At 42.2% G+C, this 14,070-nt stretch overlaps 1 protein-coding gene across 2 annotated transcripts in view; it reads right to left on the bottom strand.

Moving 5' to 3' along the window:
• Nucleotides 1-10,334: 10,334 nt before the first annotated feature.
• The window catches only part of LOC139456377 (T-box transcription factor TBX2-B-like), a 44,906-nt gene continuing 41,170 nt past the window's right edge, over nucleotides 10,335-14,070 (bottom strand). The window contains exons 5-6 of one of the 2 annotated variants that reach the window (XM_071238038.1): nucleotides 12,559-12,716; nucleotides 10,335-11,943 (exon numbers count right to left, since the gene is read on the bottom strand). In XM_071238038.1, the coding sequence (XP_071094139.1) occupies nucleotides 10,898-11,943; nucleotides 12,559-12,716 (1,204 nt within the window). In that variant the 3' untranslated portion in view covers nucleotides 10,335-10,897. Of the gene's footprint in view, nucleotides 11,944-12,558; nucleotides 12,738-14,070 lie in introns of both variants that reach the window. The other variant, XM_071238037.1, reaches the window with a different exon arrangement.

The following is a 14,070-nucleotide window of genomic DNA, read 5'->3' on the forward strand; positions in this document are numbered from 1 at the left end:
TCCTGGCGGTATGTTTCACCTGGTCATCTATATATGTTCAGTGTTAGTCTCTAGTTTACATAAGACACACAATTGTTGATGTCTGATTATAGTTAAAGTGACCATGTTGTCCTTATGTCCTTTCTGTTCGGTACACTGTGGTTTGGGTTTGGTTCGAATTATATGACTCGAAATCTTTGCGTTAGTGTTGAGCATAGGTGTTTGTGGTTGTCATTGTCTATTTGTTTGCCAGTATTGATGTTACGGGTTGTCAAATCTGGATTTACTTATGGTTACAGTTACTTTAGTAACCTAGCCTCGTTCCACTGTCGAAAGCCTATGTTAAAGTATGGGAGTTATGATCATCTTAGTGCGAAGATGGCTTTGTGGAACGGGGCCCAGTTCAAAACAGCTTATCACCTCAATGTGGTTCCCAAAGTCAAATATTCATTGTCGTTCCATTTGATTTGGAGTCAATAGCAAAACTGAAAATCAGTCATGACACCGGCTGTTCGCGAAAAGACCTTTATCATCTTGGATAAACAGACCCACAAGTAGAGGTATGGTGCTGGCATACCAAGGATCCCAGTGGAGAGAAATCAACTGCATCTTCAATCGTTAAATCGTTCACTCGGCCGGCCACCCACCCACCCTCTCACTCACTTACTCAGCATGTTGAAAGTGACATGATATAGTGTCTGACGTAACTGAATCTGTGTATTCTCAGATATGAAAAAGCTTGTGTACTGTGAGATTGAATAAAGAATGTGACATTTGAAATAGAAAACGTGTGCCATAACCGTAGGGGGAAATTTTATTATCTTACATTAGTTTCTTTTTTTGGAATCTTTAATCATTTACCATACGCCTATGTATTCAGTTTGTTTATTTGGTAGCAATAAATTGGCATTTTTAAATTAAAACTCAGCAATGAAAACTATAAGATCGCGAGAGCTCTCTGCGTAAAATTCCGAAATGCAGATATTTCGCCCCAGGACAATGCAGTCTAATTTGCGAAACCTAAATGAAAAGTGAGATAGCTTAGTAAATTGATAGAACACATCTTGTTTGGTGTTGTTGTTTTTCTGTCATAAAGTTTTGAATATTCGAGATGGGAGATAACTGAATATCGCGTGCCATGTTGATTTTGACAACATGATAATGTTTTCTTTCAATATCGCGCTTCGGGCTTTTAAACGCCTTCACAAGAAATTAAGTCACAATGATCAGAGAATACGAGTGGAGGTTTGAAACCGAATCTAACATTGTCAGTATTTTTTATGAGAAATACAGTCGAAACCCCGATATCTCGAACCTGAAGGGACCGTGTTGTAACTTCGAGATATCCGGTCATGCGAGATAACGAGGAATGATAGAGATATTGCGATGCAGTCGGACCTGAGAATAGGTTCGCGACATCGGTAAATTCGAGATAACGAGGTTCGACGGTATTGTGAAAACTCTTCTATGGCCAGACGATTGTATTGCGTAATCATACATGCCGTATCCGTGTTGTGTGGATGTGTCCTGTAGACGTGTCCTGTAGACGTGTCCTGTATTGCGTAATCATACATGCCGTATCCGTGTTGTGTGGACGTGTCCTGTATCCGGGTTGTGTAGACGTGTCCTGTAGACGTGTCCTGTATTGCGTAATCATACATGCCGTATCCGTGTTGTGTGGACGTGTCCTGTAGACGTGTCCTGTATTGCGTAATCATACATGCCGTATCCGTGTTGTGTGGACGTCTCCTGTATCTGGGTTGTGTAGACGTGTCCTGTAGACGTGTCCTGTAGACGTGTCCTGTATTGCGTAATCATACATGCCGTATCCGTGTTGTGTGGACGTGTCCTGTATACGTTTCCTGTATTGCGTAATCATACATGCCGTATCCGTGTTGTGTGGACGTGTCCTGTATCTGGGTTGTGTAGACGTGTCCTGTATTGCGGGGTGTTCTCCCCACATGGGAGAGCGATTGATTTAAATTAACGTTTCGAAAATTTCTCAGTGAGAAATATGCAGTTTCCCGCAGCATGATAGTTTGATTAATAAATTACGTGATATGATTGGCGAAGATGTTATGATTATGACTGCACATCTTTCCATTCAATCACAAATCTACAGCCATTTATGCAGTGTCCATCAACTTGAATATATATAGTTTAAGGTAATGATAGAAATAAAACACTCGTTATTATTTGGAAAATGAAACGTATTTTTATTTAAGTTCACAAACAATTGAATCGCAGAATGTAAACACACAAACAAGGACGGTTTTATTATTTTATGAACAAGTCTACAGTTCGGTATTAATAAGTTACTTTGCTGATGCATGTCATCGAAAACTTGGATCGATGCTCATGATGCAAATCACTGGATTGTCTGGACCAGATTCGATTATTTACAGACCGCCGTCATATAGTTGGAATATTGCTGAGTACGACGTTGAACAACAAACAAACAAATGCTACTGACTTTTTTAAATTTAAGAACTGCACCTACGCTGTACCATGTCCCCAAACTGTTTGTCATATCTCTCCAGATGACGCTGTGGAAGCCTACCTCTAACTGTTGAGATGGGTCGCAACAATAGACCGCATCTTCCTCCCCAACGCCAACACCACCACCACTGCCTATCATCACCACATACACACACACACACACACGCTCCCTCTCTCTCTCTCTCTCACACACGCACACACACACACACAAACACACAGTCCTTCAGATATGATACGACCTTACAGACACCAGATTTGTTTGCTAGAATATTAAGTGATGGTTAACTCAAACATAATAAAAGGTTGTTTTTATCCTATTGCGCCAATTTCCCTTCAATGCATGCACCCCAAACCATCACCAAAATTTTATTTTTTTTCAATATATGTTTAACTTGTGGCACTTCTGCATGTCTGCACGTTTCCCTCTCTGCCTGTTTTTTGTTAATTCGTGATTACATCATTACTGACATTATTTGCTTATTTGCCTTATACAAAATAAGTGACAACGTATGTTGTGAAAAATACGTATTTTATAAGTGTCGTCTCTCTTCAAGTTGACAAACAATGACATGACAGCATTGGATGTATTGGTTATTAGCAGAAATAATCCACTCGACCCTCGCAAATACGAATTGCATGTGCCTCGTAAATGTAACGTGAACATTAACTTTAAGCGTTAACAATTTTAATACTTTTGACTTTTTGGGTGTGTACCCGACAGTCAAAAGAAGATATCCAATGTTTATGCAAATGTTTCCTTGTAATAAAAATATTTTCGTTCACACCCACAGGAACAAAACTGTCTGATGAGCTCACAGGGCGTGTTCACTGGCTCCAGCTACACGGGCAGTCGGTGCTGGGCGCTTGGCTTGACACATGATGTATATAGTTGGATGATAATAAACACAAAATTTGCAAAAAGGGTGTAAACCGTTATATGTACAACACACCGTGTCACCGCCATTTGGGACACTTTTGACATTTTTTAAGCCAGATAAACTTTACCGGCGCCATTTTTGACAACTCTTCGCCATTACTGTTTGCACTCGTCTGACCTCTCGCGAGAGTATGTCGAGTACATGTGGTGGTCAGTTTCGTGATCAATGGTCAGCCTAATCCTTTGCTATATCGCTGCGCTGTAGAGTAGAGACAGGGATGAAAACTCCTTACATTGACCGATGTATCCATTGACTCAAATTGTGATTGTCAAACGTATACTTCAGTCGGGATACACCAGAGCTGCTTTGTTAATGCAATCCAAGAGGTTTTATTGTGAAAATGAAAAATGTGCACACATATGCCACATTAATTTTAAGTACATCATTTGTCTGAAAGCTGCTAATATCAAAGCCCGTTGGGGATATAAAATAGGTCAATGGCAGGGAGTCCTCCTATGTGTAATGCCATCAACCTCTTTCTGATAAGAGAGCCTCTTATATACCGGATAACATTGAATCCTATATCCGCTACGGCCATCCTCTCTTTTTATCACGAGAGCCTCTAAAAGACCAGGTAACATTGAATCCTATATCTGCTACGACCAACCACTCTTTTTATAACGAGAGCCTCTAAAAGACCAGGTAACAGTGAATCCTATATCCGCTACGGCCATCCTCTCTTTTTATCACGAGAGCCTCTAAAAGACCAGGTAACAGTGAATCCTATATCTGCTACGACCAACCACTCTTTTTATCACGAGAGCCTCTAAAAGACCAGGTAACAGTGAATCCTATATCCGCTACGGCAATCCTCTCTTTTTATCACGAGAGCCTCTTATAGACCAGTTAACAGTGAATCCTATATGTGCCTCGACCAACCTCTCTTTTTATCACGAGAGCCTCTTATAGCCCAGGCAACACTGACTCCTATATCTACTACGACCAACCTCTCTTTTTATCAAGAGAGACTCTTATAGTCCAAGTAACACTGAATCTCATATCCACTTCGATCAACCTCTTTTCGATCAAGAGAATATCTTATAGTCAAGGTAACACTGAATCTCATATACTCTACGATTAACCTCTTTTTGATCAGGAGAGTCGATGTAACACTGAATTTCATATCTTCTAGGATCAACCAGAGCAATTTTCGATCAAGAGAGCCTCTTATAGTCCAGGTAATATTGAATCGCATATCCTCTACGATCATTCTCTTTTTAATCAAGAGAGTCTCTTATGGTCCAGGTAACACTGAATCTCATATCCTCTACGATCAGACCGCCTCCATGGCCTAGTGGTAGAGCGTCCGCTCGGAGAGCGGAAGGTCCGGGGTTCGATCCCCGACCGCGTCATACCAAAAGACGTTAAAAGATGAGAATGAGAAATGAGAATTGGATTATCACAATGTTTATCCTGACGGAATGATCGTCGGTATCAACCGCCAGTTCAGACTGTATTATTTATAGACGTCATACAGCTGGAATATTGCAGAACGTGGCACAAAACAACATTCATAGAACCTCGGATATTAAAATACGAAACTAAATTGATCAATGGTGGTGGTGTAAGTTCAACACGCCCAGACCCAAACCTGGCAGCGCGTGTGCCCGGAGAGCAGAAGGCTGGGGGTTTGGACCCCGGCCTCGTCACAACAAAAGACATTATACGATGGTTCTTATTGTTACCCTGCCTAGCGCTCGGCATTAAGGGGCTAAATCAAGGACTGGTCGGTTAGGTGTCAGCATACTGTGTCTGAGTGGGGTATTCATGTTAAACTGCGGCATGGTATCTCAATGAGCTGGCACTATAAATCGGCATCAGTCCGGACTAGTACAAGCAGACACACACGCACACACACACACACACACACACACACACACGCACCTACCTCTACGATCAACCTCTTTTCGGTCAAGAGAGTCTCTTCTAGTCCAGGTAACACTGAATCTCATATCCTCTACGACCAACCTCTTTTTGTCAAGAGAGTCTCTTCTAGTCCAGGTAACACTGAATCTCATATCCTCTACGACCAACCTCTTTTCGGTCAAGAGAGTTTCTTGTAGTCAAGGTAACCCCGAATCATGATTATATCCTCTACGATCACCCTCTTTTCGACCAAAAGAGTCTCTTATAGTCCAGATAACGCTGAATCCCTTATCTACTACTGTCAAACTCCTTTTTTACCCAGAGACCCTCTTGTAGCCCATGTAACACGTGATTCAGTATTCACTACGACCAAACTCCTTTTGATCAAGATAGCCTCTGAATGTAATATTCAATGAGATATATCATATATATTGGAAACCACGTTGGGGCCCAGGTGATAACATGTGCTCGGTGCTCTAGTGCTTGTCATAAGGTCAAACTGGGTGATTGCGTGTCATAATACTAGAACGGCGTCGTGTGTTGCCAATACTATCAATCATTGTTTTGGGCCGTCGTCATATAGCTGGAATACTGCTGATGATAAGCAAACAAACAATACTCTTTCGGACCTTCCTCTTTCTTCGTAACACCCAGACAGAGAAGAGACACTTTCGACATGACCATTGTGTCCACACACGAATCCTTCCATCATTTCGGACACGAAGTGGGCATTGGTCATCATGGCCATTGAAGTCTGGACAAATGACATGATCAGATCAGCCTCAAAATACAATAGCTTACACACATGTACAAGCTCCTAGAGTGACGGGCCTGGTCAGAGGTCAGTTGTCCATCGCTGACCTCTTCAGCGTCATCATGAACAGTAACTGTGCTTGTCAGGTCCAATCTTCGTATTTTGTATTCAAAGGAAGACATTTGATACAGGAGATGGGCAATTTTGCTCTTATTGTAGTGCGGATGGACTTGATTTTAACAGGTAAGTTTCGGCCATGCTCATTTACGTCGATTGTAAGGAAGTCTGTGTATTCGATATATCAGGAGTTCGATTCTTGTGAACCGCAACAGGAATGAGTAAAGTAGATAGCTTCAAAACAAATTGCTTGTTATAATGATTTCCTTTCTGATGCTGTGCTGAGAATGATAGCATGTTTTTTTACACCGCTGTCAACAATATTACAGCTTCCCACAATGGCTTGAAAATTACCAACAAATATAGGTTATCGTGGTTTCTATTCTGGATTTGTGATGAGAATGTTTACGGCGCAGTGAGCAATATTCCATCTTTATCACGATGGCTTGTAAATATTCGTGATTTGGTAACAAAATGGTTGCTAGCATGAGCAAACATCGACACCGTCGAGGTACGATCACACACTATCAGTCTGTTTACACATTATAAATATCCGATCTCCCTTAGCCGGCTCTAAACAAGCACGTGGCACAAGGAGTGTATTGTGCCCCGGAATCCCATCGTGAGGCACTTATGACAAGTATGTAGCACAAGGAGTGTATTGTGACCCAGAATCCCATCGTGAGGCACTTATGACAAGCATGTGGCACTAGGCGTGTATTGTGCCCCGGAATCCCATCGTGAGGCACTTATGACAAGTATGTGGCACAAGGAGTGTATTGTGACCCAGAATCCCATCGTGAGGCACTTACGACAAGCATGTGGCACTAGGGGTGTATTGTGCCCCGGAATCCCAACGTGAGGCACTTACGACAAGCATGTGGCGCTAGGGGCGTATTGTGTCCCGGAATCCCATCGTGAGGCACTTACGACAAGCATGTGGCACTAGGCGTGTATTGTGTCCCGGAATCCCATCGTGAGGCACTTACGACAAGCATGTGGCACTAGGGGTGTATTGTGACCCAGAATCCCATCGTGAGGCTCTTACGACAAGCATGTGGCACAACGGGCGTATTGTGTCCCGGAATCCCATCGTGAGGCACTTACGACAAGCATGTGGCACTAGGGGTGTATTGTGCCCCGGAATCACATGGCGCGGCATGGAAGCAAACCATCTGCAGTGACTTACATCATGAGCAACACACTACTTCATCGAGCACAATTCTAGCAGCCTGACCACCGAATCCACATGCCGGGTAGAGGACAGTATACACCCATGTTTGATGGAAGCTAAAATGAATCATCCAAGTGATGGTTATACGATGGTGGTGTATTTGAGATGGGTATCACAGTTGTACTTGGACCTGAAGTATTCAGTGTTTCAGCCCAATAACGTTTGGATAAAGTCTGTTCGGGTTAGTTTCTTTTCATTTTTTACAAACTCTTCACTACCTGTATAACCTGTCTCGCTGACCCCCAGAGCAAGTACATCCCCTGGGTCAGTCTGGTGTAGTAGTTGGTGAATACGCTGAATGTCATCCGTTCTGATGGCCGATCCATCAGAGATAGCGACGGAGTGAACATTGTCCCCAAACGGCTGTTTCTTCGGGAGCAGGAAGCTCTGATCAGTCTCCGTGTCTGGCCTGTGCTTCACATGTTCGTCCTGGTCACCGAGACAATTACTTTAACGTTCAGCCTGCCTTAGTAGGCAGCTTGGAAAAGGTAGATTAATGCTGATAGGGACCGGCTTGGACTGTCAAGTGTGACGAATTGTTTTTGTTATTTTTCGGTTTGTTTAGCTGCAATGTGCTTCGATGCGTCTTGTAATTGTTGGTTTCCGTTCCACACTAATGTTATCAAAAGTGCAATTAAAAGAGGTTCTTGCATCCTTATGATTTCAATATATTGTTCCTTCAAATCTCTCCCTATCCACACTGCATACTAGCAAATGCAATAAATTGTCCCTACAAAGCTCTCCCTAACCACACTGTATACGAGTAAATGCAATATATTGTCCATACAAAGCTCTCCCTATCCACACTGCATACGAGTAAATGCAATATATTGTCCCTACAAAGCTCTCCCTATCCACACTGTATACGAGTAAATGCAATATATTGTCCATACAAAGCGCTCCTTATCCACACTGTATACGAGTAAATGCAATATATTGTCCATACAAAGCTCTCCCTATCCACACTGCATACGAGTAAATGCAATATATTGTCCATACAAAGCTCTCCCTATCCACATTGCTTACGAGTCAATGCAATACATTGTCCCTACACAGCTTTCCCTATCCACACTGCATACGAGTAAATGCAACATATTGTCCCTTAAAGCTCTCCCTATCCACATTGCATACGAGTAAATGCAACATATTGTCCCTACAAAGCGCCCCCTATCCACATTGCATACGAGTCAATGCAATAAATTGTCCCTTAAAGCTCTCCCTATCCACACTGCATACTAGCAAATGCACTAAATCGTCCCTTAAAGCTCTCCCTATCCTCATTGCATACTAGCAAATGCAATAAATTGTCCCTTCATAGCGCTCCCTATCCATAATGCATACTAGTAAATGCAATATATTGTTCGTTCATAGCTCTCCCTATCCTCATTGCATACCAGTAAATACAATATATTGTCCCTTCGAAACACTCCCTATCCTCATTACATACGAGTAAATGCAATCCCCAACCCCATATACTCCTCCCCACCGACATGCCCCACCCATTCTGTCATGGAGGTGACTCATTCTCACATTTCCATAAGTCGTTAGGTTCTCTGTTTCTTCTGTATGTAACGAAACGTACTGTTCAAAATAGTATAAGCTATTTGAATAGAAAAGCATAGTTCAAACAAATAATACAAAATGATATTCCGGCGCAAAGAAGGTGCCCAGTACACCATTCTTGTTATAAACTTCGACAAATAAGGATCAGGCGTTTACAATGTGTGACATTGCAGATTGGGAGTGGTCGTCCCCAACGGCGTGTGTGTCATCATGCTGTCAACCTCTGGTTTGCCTGTTCCAGGCTCGAATGTTTATAAATTGCTTTTATATAGCTGGAATATTTCTGATTGCGGTATTAGAATCACAATTCAGCTACTCACTGAATGCGATAGTCGTGGAATTCCTTGTGAGAGGAAGACTAGCTTCGACAAATCTTCACATTCTGTCAGAAATAAAGCGGGGAAATGGTCTCGCTATGTACGCCATGATGAATAATAGTACTGGAATGACCAAAGCAACAGGGCTACCTGGCTACACCATTTCATTCCCGGAAATTCTGTTTAATTTGGTATGAATTGAAACGTCTCGGTGTGATTCCAAAGGTGGTTGGTATATCGAGGTTCAAGTGTGTTTCCAAAAAGGGTTGTTATAGCGAGGTACAAGTGTTTTTCCAAAAGAGGTTGGCGTATAAAGGTTGAAGTGTATTTCCAAAGGAGGTTGGTATAGAGAGGTTCATGTGTGTTTCCAAAGGGCATCTTCCCGAGGCAAGGGAGTTAACTGACTATAAAAGTCCAGTTTCCACCCTTGCCGAACTAGCTGGTATTATGGAGTTACATTTTGGCTGGGCTAGTCCAATCAAAATCGCGCACCACCAACTCGTGGAATCTGATTCGTCCATAGGAGAGGCTTAGAAGGCACATAACTCGTAATAACCACTGGTGGCGCTACGGTTGAGCCCAGGAATTCCAACAAAGTTCGGCAAGGGTGGAAACTGGACTTTTATAGTCAGTTAACTCCCTTGCCTCGGGAAGATGCCAAAGGGTGATGTATAGAGGCTCGTGTGTGTTTCCAAAGATGGTTGGCATATAAAGGTTGAAGTGTGTCTCCAAAGGTTTGTATATAGAGTCTCATGTGTGTTTCCAAAGATGGTTGGTATATGGAGGTTCATGTGTGTTACCAAAGGTAGGCGGTTTAGAGGTTCAAGTGTGTTTCCGAAGGTGGTTGGTATATAGAAGCTCATGTGTGTTTCAAAAAGTGGGTAGGTATAAAGAGGTTTATGTGTGTTTCCAAAGGAGGTTGGTATGTGGAGGTTCAAGTGTGATGTAGCAGATTAATAATACATTATTTGTAGTCATTTTCTGAGGTGCATTTTATTTCCCTCAATACAGACTATACATAAATATACATACAAGTACAGAATTACAATATGTTACCATTGCTACAGACAACATGTCGATATCGTTAATTACATTGTTAATGACACTGACAGTGACGCGTTTTGGCAAGAAGACGAAGCAAGGGAGGTGCCATCTATAATACAATACATACCGGTGTGTATTTCCTTTTATTGGGATGTTAGAATTGTTAGATAGAAGGACGTTCCTTGTCCGTTCCCAGGATACAGAATTGTTACTTCACGAACGTGCATGTACATTTCATTGTGAAATTGACAAAGCGTCGTTTCTTGTCGGTTTTCGGTCTGTAAGGACACATACTGCAACAAATGATGTAGATCTCACGACATGCATGTACATTTCATTGTGAAATCGACATAACCGCCTTTCATATAGTGTCTGGTCTGTTGGGACACAGCATATCAGGAGGGGGCGTGTACATTTCATTTTGAAATATACATCTGAATAGCAATGAATATGATCCGACTCTGAGATTCTATTGTCTATGTCTACAGTTAATGACACATTCCTCACATGAAAAGTAAGCACACATTTCAGCTTAAAATGACTAGAAGTATACCGAGATCGCGGAATGATGAATAGAAGACCCCCATCAGTTTAAACCGCTCGTTTGAACTGACGAAGATTTCGAGCCATTGTTCTTTTGAAGACCTGTTAACATTTTTTCAATTCGCCTTATTTCACATCCTTGCCCGGAACTCTCGGCAGGGGACATTCGGCGAACCGGAAGGTCTGTTTGTCGTCTGCTGTGGTTTAAAAGATCACGTGACCTAGGTCGATGCTGCTCATGCGCAGGTGAGTCAGAGAGTTCTCTTGGGGACACACACTGTCGAGAAGGAGATGTTCTTGATGAAGGTATTACATAAGGAGTGAAACGTGTCCCCCCTGACCTTGAAAACAAAAATTGTCCGAAATTTGGAGGACAGCCTGTAAGTCCGTCCCGCTGCATGGCTAACGCACCGTATCCATGTTGGAAGAAGTGAGGATTCAACAAGGCAAGTTGACTGCTGAAGAGGCTGGTAGCCGCTGGGTTCATAGCTGAGTGAAGTTGCGCTGTTGCCAAATGACCAAGGTCCATTTGACCATTGGCGGTTAAATACTGCATTGGTAGGTGACCACTACTCATTAATGAGGTAGAACTGGGGCTAGATGAGAGCATTGCACTAACAGGAAAGGACAGTGTTGGAGCTGAGGTTGGGGACGTGCCTTCCTTCGACCCCGAGGACGTTGAGTGGGGGGAGACACTTTGACAAGATGTCGAATCGCTGTCGAACTTTCGATCGCGATCGTTACAACTGCGGCCGAGATCGTCACACTTCCGGCTAAGATTGTCCAAATTCCTGTCGTGATCGTCCGACTTCCGGCCATGGTCATGTTTCCGGATATGCGCAACATACTTCTGATCATGCGCAGACGAGCTGCTTTCACTTGTGTCTTTTTCAATTTCGGACTTACACAGCTTATCACATTCAAACACATCCCTCTTAGTCTCCCTGCTGCACACTGATCCGCTGATGTTGGCGAAGCTGTTCCCGAGGTCGTCACTGCTGGAGTGAAGGCCAAGGTCATCATCACTCGGGGCATCCTCCTCTTCATCGATCTCCTTATCAAGCGTTTCCCTCATCTTTGTCGATAAATCTGAAGAAAAACATAAGAAACTGATAGAAAAATATTTCATGTATCTAATTTATCTAAATACGTTATTTATATATCTGAGACTACAAGCTGGGGGAGGTGTTAGTGTTTCAAGTCATACTCTTTTTGTTCTGAGCTTTATCAGGCGGTCTCTGCAACCAAAGAAAATGAAAATGTCCAATATATGTGCTTTTATTTAATATATATTATTTGAAGCAATTGTTTGTTTTTTTAATTTAAATTATGATTTCCAAAATTACGTTATATCCCAGTAAATACGCAAAGATTATGGGGTTTTTTATACTCCTATTACTGATGTAAGTGTACATTAGAGGGGGAGGGAAGGAATCTCATGGCCAGATATGATGTACACCAGGGCCTCTCAACAAGTGCATGTGCTATGTCAATATTGCAGGGGAGCTGTTTGAGACTGAAACCTGATTTCATTTTAGAGGGTATTTTTAAATACTTATTGAAATATAGGGCGAATTTCCTTTCAGGGTTGTTTATAAGTAGATGTGTAAATAACAACAAATGTGTAACGAGCAAACGCTTTAACCACTAGGCTACCCCACCGCCCGTAGACGTCGATAGGGTACTAGGGTGTATATAGGGTACCTGTCGGTTTGCTAGAGTGATCCTCTTCTCCATCTCTTTCTTCGTCATCTGCCTCGACGACACATATCTCTTCATCCCTGTCCCCCTCCATGTCGTGAGGTCCCCCTTCAAGTGGCAGACTCGTACTGTCGGGCGCCCGCTGTGTCGTACTGGTGGCACTGGATTCAATCATTAGCCGTCTAGGAATTAAAACAATTTATAAAGTTTTAATTTTTAAAAATAAAAATGTAAATTAGAATTATGTATCAGTGCAAGAAAACATTAACCTTGTTTTGCTCAGTGAAAGCTAAAACGATCTGTTAATGGATATATATGTATGTGGGCAGAAATCGTTCATATGACATACCGTTTTTAGTGTTTTACTTTTACAGAAAAAGGTTGACCAAGTCGGTCGTGAGACTTATATTCGTATGGCTATGTTATAAACAATGATGCTTGTTTTATTTTTTCTCCCTGACAAGATTCAATTTTATTTCGCACTGCTTATCAGCATCAAACCCTTGTTCGTGGGTGTTACAAATTTGTAAGCGTCTAGGACCTGCGTCAATTTGTATTTTCCTTTACAAAAAGCTGACAAGCTGTGATGTAACTGAGCTACTGTCCAATCGCGGCGTTAAACCAAACTCATTCTTATACTTATAGTGGGAACTGATTGGATGCTGTAAGCGTGGGCAGGGCATGTGCTTCAAATGTTTGATAAGAAATCAAACTATGCTTTACGTGGTTAAGACATCAGGAAGTACGGTCAACCCTTTTATTCCGAACCTCGTTAATCAGGAAACGCAGATTACCGGACGATCACCGATAGGAACGTCTATTTATTGCCATAGGATGTTGTGCAGTTACAATGATTCCTGAATCCAGAAGGTCGATAACCCACACAATGGAAACCACACCGTCTGGATTAACGGGCCTTCGCGATATATACGGCTAATTGTGTTCGATTCTAGATCGTCTGTATCTACCATTTTAAGCTGAGACCCTCTCAGTACAAGGCACAAGCACAACAAAACAGACAGGCAAAAAACCTATACGCCCAAGTTCGATGGTAGCTAAAAAAATGAAACTATGATAGCTATTCGATTGTAATGTATTTGACGCGGGTGTTTTGGACCCCACGTTTGCAAGGTGTCGGCGACTGTTTTCAGCGAAGTATCGTTTTGATAATGTTTGTAATTTTTTTATCAATTCCTATTTTCAACAGTACGTTTTTTCCCCAGCAGTTTACATTTATACAGTATCCCAAAAAGCGTTTACGCTTTTCACAATAATATAGGTCACTGCGTTAAAACAAATTTGAACGAAACATAACGGCCTTTGAGATGTTATGAAACGCCGTGCAAAAAAAGTCGACATTGACAATGGCCAATTAACGACACAGTAGTCACCGCCTTGGCCTTTAGCCATGGCATCCGCATTTACTACAGACAACCAATCAATGAATGCCTTAACAATCGAAGGAAGACATTAATTCTGTGCCGACGAACCCTTAATACCGAAGTTGTGTTGGGA

Source organism: Haliotis cracherodii, unplaced genomic scaffold (genome assembly GCF_022045235.1).
Source record: "Haliotis cracherodii isolate W230 unplaced genomic scaffold, xgHalCrac1.p SCAF_11, whole genome shotgun sequence".
Lineage (NCBI taxonomy): Eukaryota > Metazoa > Mollusca > Gastropoda > Lepetellida > Haliotidae > Haliotis > Haliotis cracherodii.